Genomic DNA, 12,578 nt, shown 5'->3' with positions numbered 1-12,578 from the left:
GCGAATCCAACGTCAAAATTTCAAAATTCAAAATAGCGGATCCAATATGGTGGGCTGAACATATAAATATTCATCTGATTCGCTTGAAATTTGTCAATCCAGGAGTTTTCGGTATCACTGAAAACAAATCCGGTGGCGGAATTTCAAAATTCAAAAAAAAACATGGTCTTTTCAACTGTTTCACCTTAAACCTAATACTTGTACTAGGGATGATAAAATTCGTTATTCTGAAGAGCTTTGAATTCCCATTATTGGGACACTGGGTGATATTGCAATATAAAATTGTCAGACCCCCGTCTCAGTTCAGATTTCATTTATTGGATATATTGCTTTGGCCGTCAATCGAGAAGATACAATACATAACTTGGAGGGAATAAAAATGTAACATTTATTAACATGTTGAAGATTAGCTTCTGAATGTTTCTTGAAGTAAGTCAATATAGGCTATCTGAAAATTGTATTCAACAATTTCTTTATGTTACAATGAAACCAGAGTTGAAAGATTTGCGAATTTTGTGGATTTAATTAATGGGTCTACGTTTTTGAGATCAAGAATTGCGTAGACACGTCTAAAGAATCTACAACAATCCTAATTTTCTCTTTCTCTTTACACTGGTTCTTTACGCAGTAATAAATTATGTTTACATGCCCATTCTCACGAAATGATTTAGTTATCACAGGCCTGGTATGAATTGTTAAATCGATGGGTGTGGTGTCAATACTACGAATCGCTGCACATTTCATCACGATGTTGTTAAGAACGGAAAGTTTTTCAAGCTCATATCAGATGTCAGAAAATCATAAATCAATTTGCTGACCAGCAAGATCTCACTCGATCCGAAATGGTGTTTAGTAGTAGTAGACTCAGAATTATATAATTGATGGTGCTGAACTGGAACAGAGAAGAATAAAATTCAAAGCGTTCATTGCTCTGAATCGCAAAATTTTGGTCGGTATTGTCTGTGCGATTTATGTTTCAATTTTGTCTTCATAGTATAATCCAATAAAAGACATGGACAGCTAAGGTTCAGATTATTTCTTTTGATCTTGAAGACTCCAAACCCAAACCAGATTTCTTGGTAGTAAATGGAATTTCGTATAAACTAAATCCATTATCACCTAGTATTGAGTCATCGTATGCGAGTATTATGTGCGAGCGTGATTAGTTTTAACTTGTACCATTTATTGTAAGCTGGTAGTGTAGATTTTCACGCCAGCAACGCGCCACTGTACGTGTTTGTAAATGTACTGAAAGAGGGGGGAAAGTCCAATTGTAAATGCTAAAAAGAATCGAGAACTTCCTGCACTATAACTCGACAACAATCTCTAAATGATGCATTATGATGGTCCTTATTTAGAGCGTTAACGAATTTTTGCCGCCCCATCTCGTAAATCAATGTATAAATCAATTTTTTTCAGATAGTATCACTAATGCCCACTGAAACCTTGCAGTTATAGATTTTTTGGAACATTATTACTTTTACAGTAAAATATATATTGAGAAAAATTCGTTAACACCCTAGTTAAGGACTACCTTAATGTTGCAGAGATAGTGGAGTATACTAAATAAGTCTATGCGCCCAACTAACGCCCACTTGAGGTAACCCTCGAGTTCGAAGGTCGACTGTATGCATGCAATTGACAATTGTGACGGAGCTTGTAGACGATGATCTGGAAAGTTTGCTAGCGGCGTGGGTACTGTGTAGATGTGTGTAACTTCTCGAGTAACATTTCACGAATATCCAAAGTTATGACACTTTCACAGTGAATAAAAAACTTGAGCCTTTCATGAATTTTATTATTGATATGGAATTGTCAATCACTGGTACTTAATTGTGTTATTCTTAATGAATAAACAGCTGCTCTCCATCCGATCGAACACTGCCTTGAAAAATTGTTATTCATATACACTTTGGAATTGGTGTTAGAATGTTTATCCCGAAATTGGCCGTTATTCTTGGTGTTACAAGCAATATGATGCTTTGTATGATGTATGCATGTATGTGTGTGAGTGTGTCATAGAGATGTAAGAATGAGCTGATGAATTAGGAGGTCAGTTGTGATGTGAGTGTTGTCAGAGTAGTTACTCTGCTTCCACAACAACTCTGTTTATAGTTTGATTTCTATGGCACCTTGAATACACCCAAATCAAGTTCTAGCTTGTGTATTCACTTTCCACTCCTCCACCCTTGGTCGTAAATGCATTAGTTGCAACACTTGGAATGATCGAAGCAGGCAATAAACCAATTTTGAGCGGTATACGTCTCCACCTGATAATCAGTTTCATGTCGCTTTTGTTCAACTGTTTTCCGATTCAGCTACGCTAGGCTATCATATGCTGTAGCCAGAGTGTACTAAGCTAACTTTAATCCCAAAAGGTGAGGTAGCAATACAAATAAAGTCATTATTCTGATCTAATTCCATTAAAAATTAAAAGTGTATTTCGTCCTTCTCCCGCGCGAAAATTCTCATTGTCAGTTGAAAGGAGGTTCCAATTTAGAGATATTTGGCATCTTTGTAAAATGACACGACTCAAGTGTTCTTTACATACCTATGACTTAAATTCAGAATTAAATCTGATTCACGTTGTACCTCACACGACGGAGGATCTTGAAGGTGTATTGGGGGCAATGCTGGATACATCATTTGGCAATAGAATGCTGAATCAGTTTCAGTTCTTCTAATATCTCAACTCGTAATAAACTAAAATTGAATTCATTTCTTGAGTCGAATCCGGCATTTATAATCTTGAGTAATAACAATACAGGCATCGAATCTTTTGTATTAAATTAAACAATCTCGATTTCATGATTTAAAATATTGGAATCGCAAAATAATCTAAATCACAAAGATCATGTTATTAAATAATACATATCAATAAAGCAAAAACAATTTACACAAAAGATATATTGAGGATAAAAAATTTGAGCGAATACTAGATGGGTTTTTTGATCGTCGATTTGTCTAATCTTAAAATCATAAATTGATCTGATCTGACCCGATAAAAAATATAACCAACAACAGATACATTGAATTCATACTCTTACAGATATGGAGATCTGCGAATTTCGGTGCTTGATGGTTCTCTGAAACACTTTAAACCAATTGATAGTATTTTTCGGTTATCAATTGGGCCGTCAGATCTATTACCGGAAACACAATTGACACGAACAAAAACTATTCTACAGAGTTCTACGTAATTCGCAGGCACGTGCTTCAGAGTTTAGATTGCGATGTCAATAAATTTCATTAGTATAACTGTTTAATATGTAGGCATGTTATAAGTGATGCTATTTATCTTATTGACCGTGTGATAAGTAGATACTTGGACAAAATACATAGTTTGCTCCGTCCCATAAAATTCGAACTATCGTTCAATCACACTTCGTTCATTTAGGTAAAAATATTTAAATGATGATTATGCATTCCCTTAAATTCAAAAAAAATGTAAGCGGTTGCGGTGCATGAAAAAAAATTTCGTTTTTCTTTTGTCGGTTGCTTATGCAAATTGTTTTTGTTTTGCTATTAAATCATACAATGATTTATGCGGGATTGCAGCTGGTAGCGTATTTAAATGCCCTTATTCTGCAATATGCGGTAGACGATTATTTTAAATGAACAGTGGTGTAAGTGAGGCTTAACCTATAGTAGCTGTCACGCTTACCTTACGGCTGAGAGCTACTGTAATGCGATTGATCTTAGCTTGTGACTCCACAAAGTGTAAAAGCTTACGAACCAAGACGCCTCTCTTAACGGCACATGACTCACTGCAAGGCAAATTTCATGTGAAAGAGATTAGATTGTGTGGTGCAAGTGAATCAGAAGGTCGGCAGAAGTTCACAGAATCGGTCCTTAACGTGGAAATTTTACATGATAAGGTGCATTTCTGTTTGGTGCACTATAAGTAACAGCAAAAAAAGACGTTACGCAAGATGTTAGGAACCTGAGTGAACGGAAACGAGTTACAATTACATTTATAACTAGTAATACAATGTTTCGACTTGCTATAAAAATAGGAAGTCTCTTAACAAGACAATAGTTTCAAAATAGTTGCAGAGTATTTGCTACGTAGAAAACACATCTTTACAAGGGAATTCTTTCATTATCAACCATAATATAATTTTGTATTATCATCTCAATATAACAGGTTATCGTCGTCGTTACTATCGATTTTTTCACTACTTCCATCATATTCACCGTCATCGGAAAAAACAGTGAGTGCCTTTGCGAGCGAAAACAATCGTATAGAAAATAGCGAGGTAAATCGGAGAGGTCATGGGTCAGACCTAGATCGATTCGATATAAAATGCCCCATATGTATAAACCCACCGAAACGTAATCCTGTAGGTTGTACGGTAAAAATTGTAAAATCCGCTTAAATCCAATTGTGATCCCTTCCCGCAGCCTGTGTAAATTTCGTAGCGCGTGACTGACCTTCGGATTAAACTTACTTTACGTCTATAACTCGACTCGCAATCAGACGTCGTGAGTAAATCGATGGCATATTTGAGGTTATGTAGTACTTCTACCCTTACCGACGGAGAAAACTCACCCATTTTCTCTCCGTTCAAATTTGAACCGTTTCCGTTCATTCGTGCATTTAATATATGAATGAAAAAGGGTGACGTTGATCGGTCGATGATGTATGTTTTGTGGAATTTGAAGAGGAACGCTTTGCCTCCTTGTTGCAGGGTGAAATATATTCGGCAACGGCAGGATGGGGGCGATGTTTCGTAGCGAGGAGATGGCGCTTTGCCAGCTGTTCATTCAGCCCGAAGCTGCCTATCTCTCTGTTTCCGAACTCGGCGAAACTGGGACGGTGCAGTTCCGCGACGTGAGTATTTTTTATTTATCCATGCAATTTGACTAATCGCATTTCCCTTGCATAGATGATACGTACTTTCAGTTGCTCAGCGAGTAATAATATGCTGATAATTTAATGAATCGTACTGATAACATTGCCGTTTACTTCGAATTCTTATACAGAGGCGATTCAAGTATTAGCTAAGGGTAAAACAGGGAGAACCTTTGTCAAATGTTACCCTATAGTGGTAGGCATTTCAAGCACGCGGTGGATAACGTAGGAAATTCGAAGTGCGTACTCAAAGCCAACACGCCGCTTGTTTGAGAATAACAAAAAAAAAAAAAAACGTGAAAATTTGTATCGATAATGCATAAATTGCTCAATAATGATATCTTAGCAAATATAATGTTTATTGCAAGTATTTAAGGAGAAAGACAATATATAAGGAATTTAATACTCAATGAATAATGAATTCACGTTTTACCGAACATGTTAATGTGGATTAATAAGTGATTATAATTAATTTTTAATGTAGTAGGGATAGACTCATCACGATGTGACTATAAATGGCATTTCTATCATTACCACGCAATGAATTAATTTGCCTATAAACTTTTCAAAAAGCGTCAGCTAACGTTGAAAAACAGTAGTAGGCAAAATAATCAAACGTTACCAAACGTTATCACCAGGGGTAGGATGCAAAAATTTGCACAAAATGCATTAGCCAATGCTTGAATGGCTCCGATTATCACGAAGTGTATGAACGTGTGAATTTTTCGGCAATCCCGAGTGGCGGGACGAAACCAATTTTCACGTCAGCTTAACGAACTAATCGAACTTTTAAGAACCAGAATAAGTATTACAGTTTACAAACTCAGAATAATAATGCCTTTTTGCGTCTTGAAGAACACCAGATAACTGCTCGCATAAAAACTATACGGAATATTTTTGCATCCGAAGTTTGTTATCGATCAGATCTCATCAAGTTGGTGTTTATTTATTCTGAGCTCAGACAATAGATAAATATACTACATCAGTGCAACACTTGTGTTCGAGCTTGCTACTTTTTACTTTTGAACAGCTTAACTAGTTTCATTTATTCTTCAAGACTTTATTATTACAGTTGCCAAACAAGCTCGATCAATTAAAATTACAGGTACATAAATATTCATGATTCCACCACTTGCAGACGGTATATGTCTAATATATTTCTGCTGTACTCATCATGCAATGGCTTCTCCTGCCTTTGAAATGACCTATTTGCAAACAAGTTCTACCTTGCATTAAAGGTGATGCAGTACTCCTACTTTTACCGATCGAGCAAACTCATCCAACCAAAGAACGCTCGGCCAGCGCCGGCATTTAACTTGGAGCCGCCTGTAGTCCCGAACTTATTTGCCCCCCCCCCCCCCCCCCCCCCCAGCTAGTGATCTGTTCACTAATGGGATATTTTCAATCAGGATAGATCAATATTTGATAATTTATATCACACATGCTCATAAGCAGTCATTTTATTCAATATTTTTCGATATAGCTGCATACATATAATAATAATAATGACATCAATAATAATAATTCTGTTATGTAATAATCATAGTACATTATATAATAATGTCTAAAAAAATTCTCACTTCTTTAATGCAAATATTTTTTCCTTGCTTTTTGTGCCGCGAAGTCATTTATAATTGCAAAATTCATTAAATTTTAAGACACTTTTTCCATCCGTACTATGAGTGTCCGGTACTAGGGGAAACTTCTCTGACACCCTAGTTTTCGTTAATAAATAAATTTGAATTTTATTCTTAGTTTAACGTTATATACTAATTCCAAAAGTTCCTATATTGTTAAACATACTCCAAAGATTATAACAAAAATAAAAATAATTTTTTTTTTCACTTAAATGACGATTTTATTAACGAATAACCTTAGGTGTCCGGTACCGGGGGACTTCCCCCTATACTAGTGTTGCGGTTTGAAGGGCTACTCATGAATTCACTTCCATCCAAAATTCTCCAAAGCCGCTATTGAAGTTTCACTTCAAAAAATCCATTCTACAAGTTGCATATGATTTTGATTTACCAAAAAAATTGAATTTCCAGTGCCCATTTTTGCCGCACCTAGAAAATGCCACTCTAGGCCGGTAAATTCGACGCTGCTCTCGGCCGTGCGCCCAGCTGATCGTGAGAGCATCTTTCATATACGAAATTATTGTAATTTCTAGTTGTCGTCTATAGCGACCTCAATATTGCATGAAAAGTCCTACGATGGTTCATTTTACTCCTCATTCTATCCGGAATTGCGCAAAGTATCTCAGCTATGCACTTTTTCGCCCCTCAAATGCGGAAAGTATAGCAGTAGTAACACGTGTCAAAAAACTACACATTTTTCGGGATATGAGTAACTTTTCTGAATTTCGCTACCAAAGAGCGATGCGCCGTCGAAATTTGAAATCTTTCCGTTCGTTTGTTTATTTAATATAGAAATACAAACGTTGAGTTTGCTCGGTCGGTAAAAGTAGGAATACCACATGACCTTAAATCATAATGATGGCTCTTTATCAGCCTACTTACAATTAATGGCTCGATTCAACGGTTTACATATGGTTCAAAATGTATGATCAATCATATAATGTCGAAAGTCTAGACTCCTCGATTTTTTATATCAAAGATTTGTGCATTGTATTGTGGAAAAATTTGAAATGCAGTGAATTTATAACTCTCATGCAGTTGAACGCAGAGGTGAATTCCTTCCAACGTAAGTTCGTGAACGAAGTAAGAAGATGCGACGAAATGGAGAGAAAGCTGCGTTACATCGAGGCCGAGGTGAAGAAGGACAACGTGCCAACACAGGATCATCTTCTGGAGTTGCCACGAGCTCCGAATCCGCGCGAAATCATAGACCTCGAGGTAAAGATTCCCGAGACGGCTATACGGTGCATTCCACGCCAAGTCACCTGTGAGGCCTGTGAGGGGTCACGGTCATTTCATACTAACAAGACAAAAAAAAAAAATTATATGATAGTCCTCGCCCTAAAAACCACAAAAAGTTTGTGTTTCAAAAATTATTTTGAATCAAGTTACGATCTCAAAAACAGTTAAAAAGATTTCATTTTTAAGATTATTTGTATAAATTCGATGATGTGACTCGATGATTTGAAAAACAAAATGGAAGTGGGACACTGACTTTTTCTATTTTATAAGGAGATTAAATTTGTATACCTCAATAATTTGTACATAATTAATTATAAAATTGTTTGTTTTTTGTAACCGCTTTTATGGGAATATTTCGAAATGAGGTATATAATAAGATTTCAGAAAAAAATGTACAACTAATCATGCCGAAACTGTTGATATTAAATATTCTTTATAAAATACTATCAGGTATAAAAAAAATTTCGAAGCATGCGAAATGATTATGTTCACAGGCAAGGTGACTTGGCACGGAATTTCAAATTGCATCGTGAAAAAAAACTTTTTGTTTTTATTATTTTTGTTTAGAATAATTTGCAAAATTTTGTACAAAAAAATTATTTGCTCTCAGGAATGTAGAACATGGATCTTATATGAAAATATTATTCATTTGCATAACTGTTTTATAAAATTGTATTCATACCGAATTTTAAAAACTCTCTACCCAAAAAAAAACAATCTTTCTTCTTTTGGTTATAACTGCCAAAGACTAACAATAAGTCACGTGAATTTTTAATTTTGCACAATTTCACTTGAAAATTAGTGTAACTCGCGGTGAAAAAAAGAACTAATAGAGTGTTTCGCTGTGCTGTACCTATCCTCAAAACATAGTTTTTTGTGTACTGAACCCCCTGAAAAAATGTAATTGTATGAGGGCTGGACTTTTACAGATGAGGATAATATTTGTTTTTCGTCGGAACAAAATCTAATTGTCAGTTTTTCCGAACTGAAATTCCTCCTGAATTCTGAAATTCTTATTGTTAGCTCAAGTCTATGAGGTGATTTTTCCATTTCACCCTTTCGCTGCACACTGGGGTCAAAGTAGCCCCATGGCATGTTCATGTTGAATTTCATATGAAAAACAACCAAAATAATCTGATTTGATCCGAGGTAAATAATGAAATAACGTAAAAATCGTTTATTCGTTCTCTTCCCAAAAAATTCGACCTTACTCACTGAAATAAATAACTTTTTTTCATCCCGCAGTAGCTCCATATTTTTTTTTCTTCAAAATATGTGTCTTAAGAGTAAATCATCGTCAGTCCATTTCCAACTCAAAATATTAAAACTTCAGTGAATTATGATTTTTTTCAAACCGAGGTACTGACGTGGCAATAAGAAGAGGATGCAGAATACAAGGTATCTGTAAGGGTATGGGGAAAATCTAACAATAAAGTCTGGAGGACGTAATAAGTAGGATGATCCATTTTACGGTATTTCGTTGTTTTATGATTTTTTTTCACTGAAAATAACTAATTTGTCTTCAAATATCATAGTTGAAGAATATCACAGAATTTTTCAAGTTATTTAAATCGAAATTCCGTTTCGCACAACAATTTTTGATGTGGGGTCTGCAGTGACCTCGGCGTCACACCAGTGAGGGTTAAAGAACATCTAAAAATTAAGGTATACACATTTCACCTTCGTCGCGAAATTTCCCAGAATAATCGTGCAGCACCGTTCACAGTTGAACTGGCGTTAGTTTAATTCCAATGCTGACATTTTGAAAAAAATGTACAAAAAGTTCTGATTCTGCTAATATCGGGTTTCCGGCTGCTCCAGCATAAGAAGCCTCCATCGCAAGCCTCAATCAATTATTTTTATTTAATCCGGGAAGATACGGGAATAGATATATTTTCAGCACTCTAATCTCAAAATCGCAACTTCGTCGTTATTTCTTGGCTCTCGTGATAAATAAATACGGATCGAAACTCGTATGGATAAGATTTTTTGACTCGCGAGTTACAGCACTCGCCTTCGGCTCACGTTCCGTCAAAAAGCCTCATCCATATTCGTTACGAAATGTACTATTATACAAGGCGAGCATGTTTTACGCGTTTTTCCAAGCGTGTTTTCCGTATACAAGGCTACTTTCATACGAAAAAGTCCGAGTTTGCCTCCTTGTTACACAATATACTATTATCACAAGTTGTTTGAATAGGAAAAGGTCACATATGCTTTGAGGCACCTCTTAGACTTGAAATAAAAATCTGATACTTCGGAAAAATTTTTACATGGCAAAAACTTTCGTTCAAACCTTCTTACAACAGAAGAAAGACAACATTTCCCTGGTTCCCAAAAGTCTAATATAGACGCACCGCTCATTGCTCTCCGCAGGCTCATCTGGATAAGACGGAGAACGACATCCTGGAGCTAAGCCAGAATGCTGTAAACCTGAAGAGCAACTACCTCGAGCTCACAGAGCTGCGCCACGTACTGGAGAAGACTCAAATTTTTTTTACCGAGGTAGGTGGTGGTCTGCACTCCCAGGCTTCATTGGATTCTAACATCTCTTCTTGTCAACAGGAAGAGGTCAACGACTCGATCACCAGGGCGCTAATAAACGAGGAAGCAAATGCTGTCCATCCGACAGCAGGTACCAGGGGACGTCTCGAGTAAGTCGTGTAATCGTTTATCGGATGAATTTCAAGGGAGCTGGTCATCCTTTCGCGCTTCATTTTTAAATTAGCTTTGAATACGTGCTATTGATACGGGAATGTTCGTAACTAGCCGATAATTATACGGCTAAAAAATGCTAGTAGTTTTACCTTTATTTTAAGTTCATGTAGTACTCCCACCCTTACCGACCGAGCAAATTCACCCTTCTTCTTCCTGTATTGAACAAGCAAGGGAACGGAAAGTGTTGAAGAATGGTCCACAATTGTTTAACTGTAGTAATTCTACTCGAAAAGATGTGTTTTTACATACTTACGGATTACACGATTTTTATGAAATCCATTTCACATTCTATTCTGATGCGTATAGTTTCCGCGAGAACTAGAATAAGTCAGATCCAACGCGACTCCGTGGGTTATAAATTGTAAAAATTCTGAAATTTGATGAAATTAATAACGTTTTGCGTATTTTTATCGAACTCATCTTCAATTCATAACTTACAAAGTCTAAGTCGGGCACGAACTATTTGAGCACCTGCAAAAAGTACGTACAAGAATGCAGTTTACGAAATCTAATAAAAAATCGGACGAACGGTTTGAAAGTTATCCTGTAAAAGATTTTTGAAAACCGTCCCTTGGAGTAAATTCATAAGGTTGAAAGATGGTGAATAATTTTTTTTAATTTCAAAGCTTAAAATAAAAATAAAATTGGTATCTTTTAACCGTACAATTACCGATTATTTACAAGTCTTTTGATACCGATAGCAGCAGCTATTCAAAGTCAACTTGAAAGTCAGGCACGAATGGCTGATGATTAACCCCCTTAAGTCCGAATTAGGATCAGTATGAGTAAAGTTTCGCGTATTTCATGAAACTCCTCAGATGTAATCCCTAAGTTTTCTTGCATGTAATTGAACTTGATTAAAGGCATTGTTGTTTTACTCTGTTATTAGTCACCAGGATGTAAAAAAATTTACAGAAGCGGAAATCGGTAAAATATGTTCTATGCTGAGTCACTGAATGAATTTATTTTATTCTTTCTGTATCTTGCTAAGTGGAATTGTTAACCTTTCTCGAAAATTTGGTGAAAAAAACTATGATGTCCATTTTCAACGGAACTCTTTTACATTGTTTGAACATTTATATGGAACTCGGATTGTTATTAATCATTTTACATTTTAAAAAAACTTCAAATATTTTAAATGAACGCTTCGTTTCATTTCTCTAGAAAAAAATCCATTTTAAACGTTCCATACCGTTGACTTCAAGAGTCAAATCTTGTTCTTGTGCGGAAAGATTTATGTGTCTACTTTTTCACAAATGAAAATATTTAATAAGTTTCATTTTAATTTTTTTTTTGGAAATTCAATATTCTTACAAAAAAAATACGGCATGGTGAAACTTGAGCCAAATTCAGAAATTCCGTTTCAAAAGTTACTGGAACAGTTTCAGCTTTTTTCACTTGAATCATTATGCAATACAAAAATTTCATCTTGTTTCTAGGTTCGTCGCAGGAGTCATTAATCGAGAACGTGTTCCAGCATTCGAACGAATGTTGTGGCGTATTTCCCGCGGTAACGTTTTTCTACGGCAAAATGAACTTGATAAGCCATTAGAGGACCCGAGTACCGTGAGTGGAAACGCATTCCTTAACCCTTTATTTCATGCTGGGACGCCCAGCGTCCCGCCTTTTTTTTTCGGATTTTTATTTATTAAACTACTTTTTTGGTAACAACTGCCAAGTTTTATAGTTCTACGTGGCTCTGAAAAACTTCTAAGTTTGAAAATATTATAAAATTTATTCATTTATCTATAGAAAAACAGCCCATGCAAACAAATTGTCGAAATTCGTACTTGTCCACGAAAAAAAGAATTATCTGCTAATCTACCACAAAAAATCCGAGCACTAATTTTTACAAAACCTTGATACGCACCAAACAATTATACACATTATTTTTAACATTTTTTTTTCTGTTGGTTTTGCCGATCTAGTATATTGGATCCGCCATTTTGAATTGTCGATATTCGAGTTAAGATTCGTAATCACTGACCCAAAATATCACGTAACATAAAGTTCTATCAAAACCAAATAAGGTTTTTAATTTACGTTCGCCATGTTGGATCCGCTATTTTGAATTTTTGAATTTCGAGTTCATGTTCGTAATCAGAGACCTCAAAAGTCCAGGCATG

At 35.7% G+C, this 12,578-nt stretch overlaps 1 protein-coding gene across 6 annotated transcripts in view; it reads left to right on the top strand.

The window, feature by feature from the left end:
• Positions 1 to 12,578, top strand: part of LOC107222619 (V-type proton ATPase 116 kDa subunit a1) — a 75,488-nt gene that overhangs the window by 50,305 nt on the left and 12,605 nt on the right. For 5 of the 6 annotated variants that reach the window (XM_046732365.1, XM_046732366.1, XM_015662051.2 and 2 more), the window contains 4 exons: positions 4,692 to 4,834; positions 7,531 to 7,710; positions 10,111 to 10,388; positions 11,892 to 12,018. In XM_046732365.1, coding sequence (XP_046588321.1) covers positions 4,718 to 4,834; positions 7,531 to 7,710; positions 10,111 to 10,388; positions 11,892 to 12,018 — 702 coding nt within the window. In that variant the 5' untranslated portion in view covers positions 4,692 to 4,717. The remainder of the gene's footprint in view (positions 1 to 4,691; positions 4,835 to 7,530; positions 7,711 to 10,110; positions 10,389 to 11,891; positions 12,019 to 12,578) is intronic. The other variant, XM_046732368.1, reaches the window with a different exon arrangement.

This window comes from Neodiprion lecontei, chromosome 2 (assembly GCF_021901455.1).
Source record: "Neodiprion lecontei isolate iyNeoLeco1 chromosome 2, iyNeoLeco1.1, whole genome shotgun sequence".
Classification (NCBI taxonomy): domain Eukaryota; kingdom Metazoa; phylum Arthropoda; class Insecta; order Hymenoptera; family Diprionidae; genus Neodiprion; species Neodiprion lecontei.
This window is presented reverse-complemented; position numbering and strand designations above follow the sequence as displayed.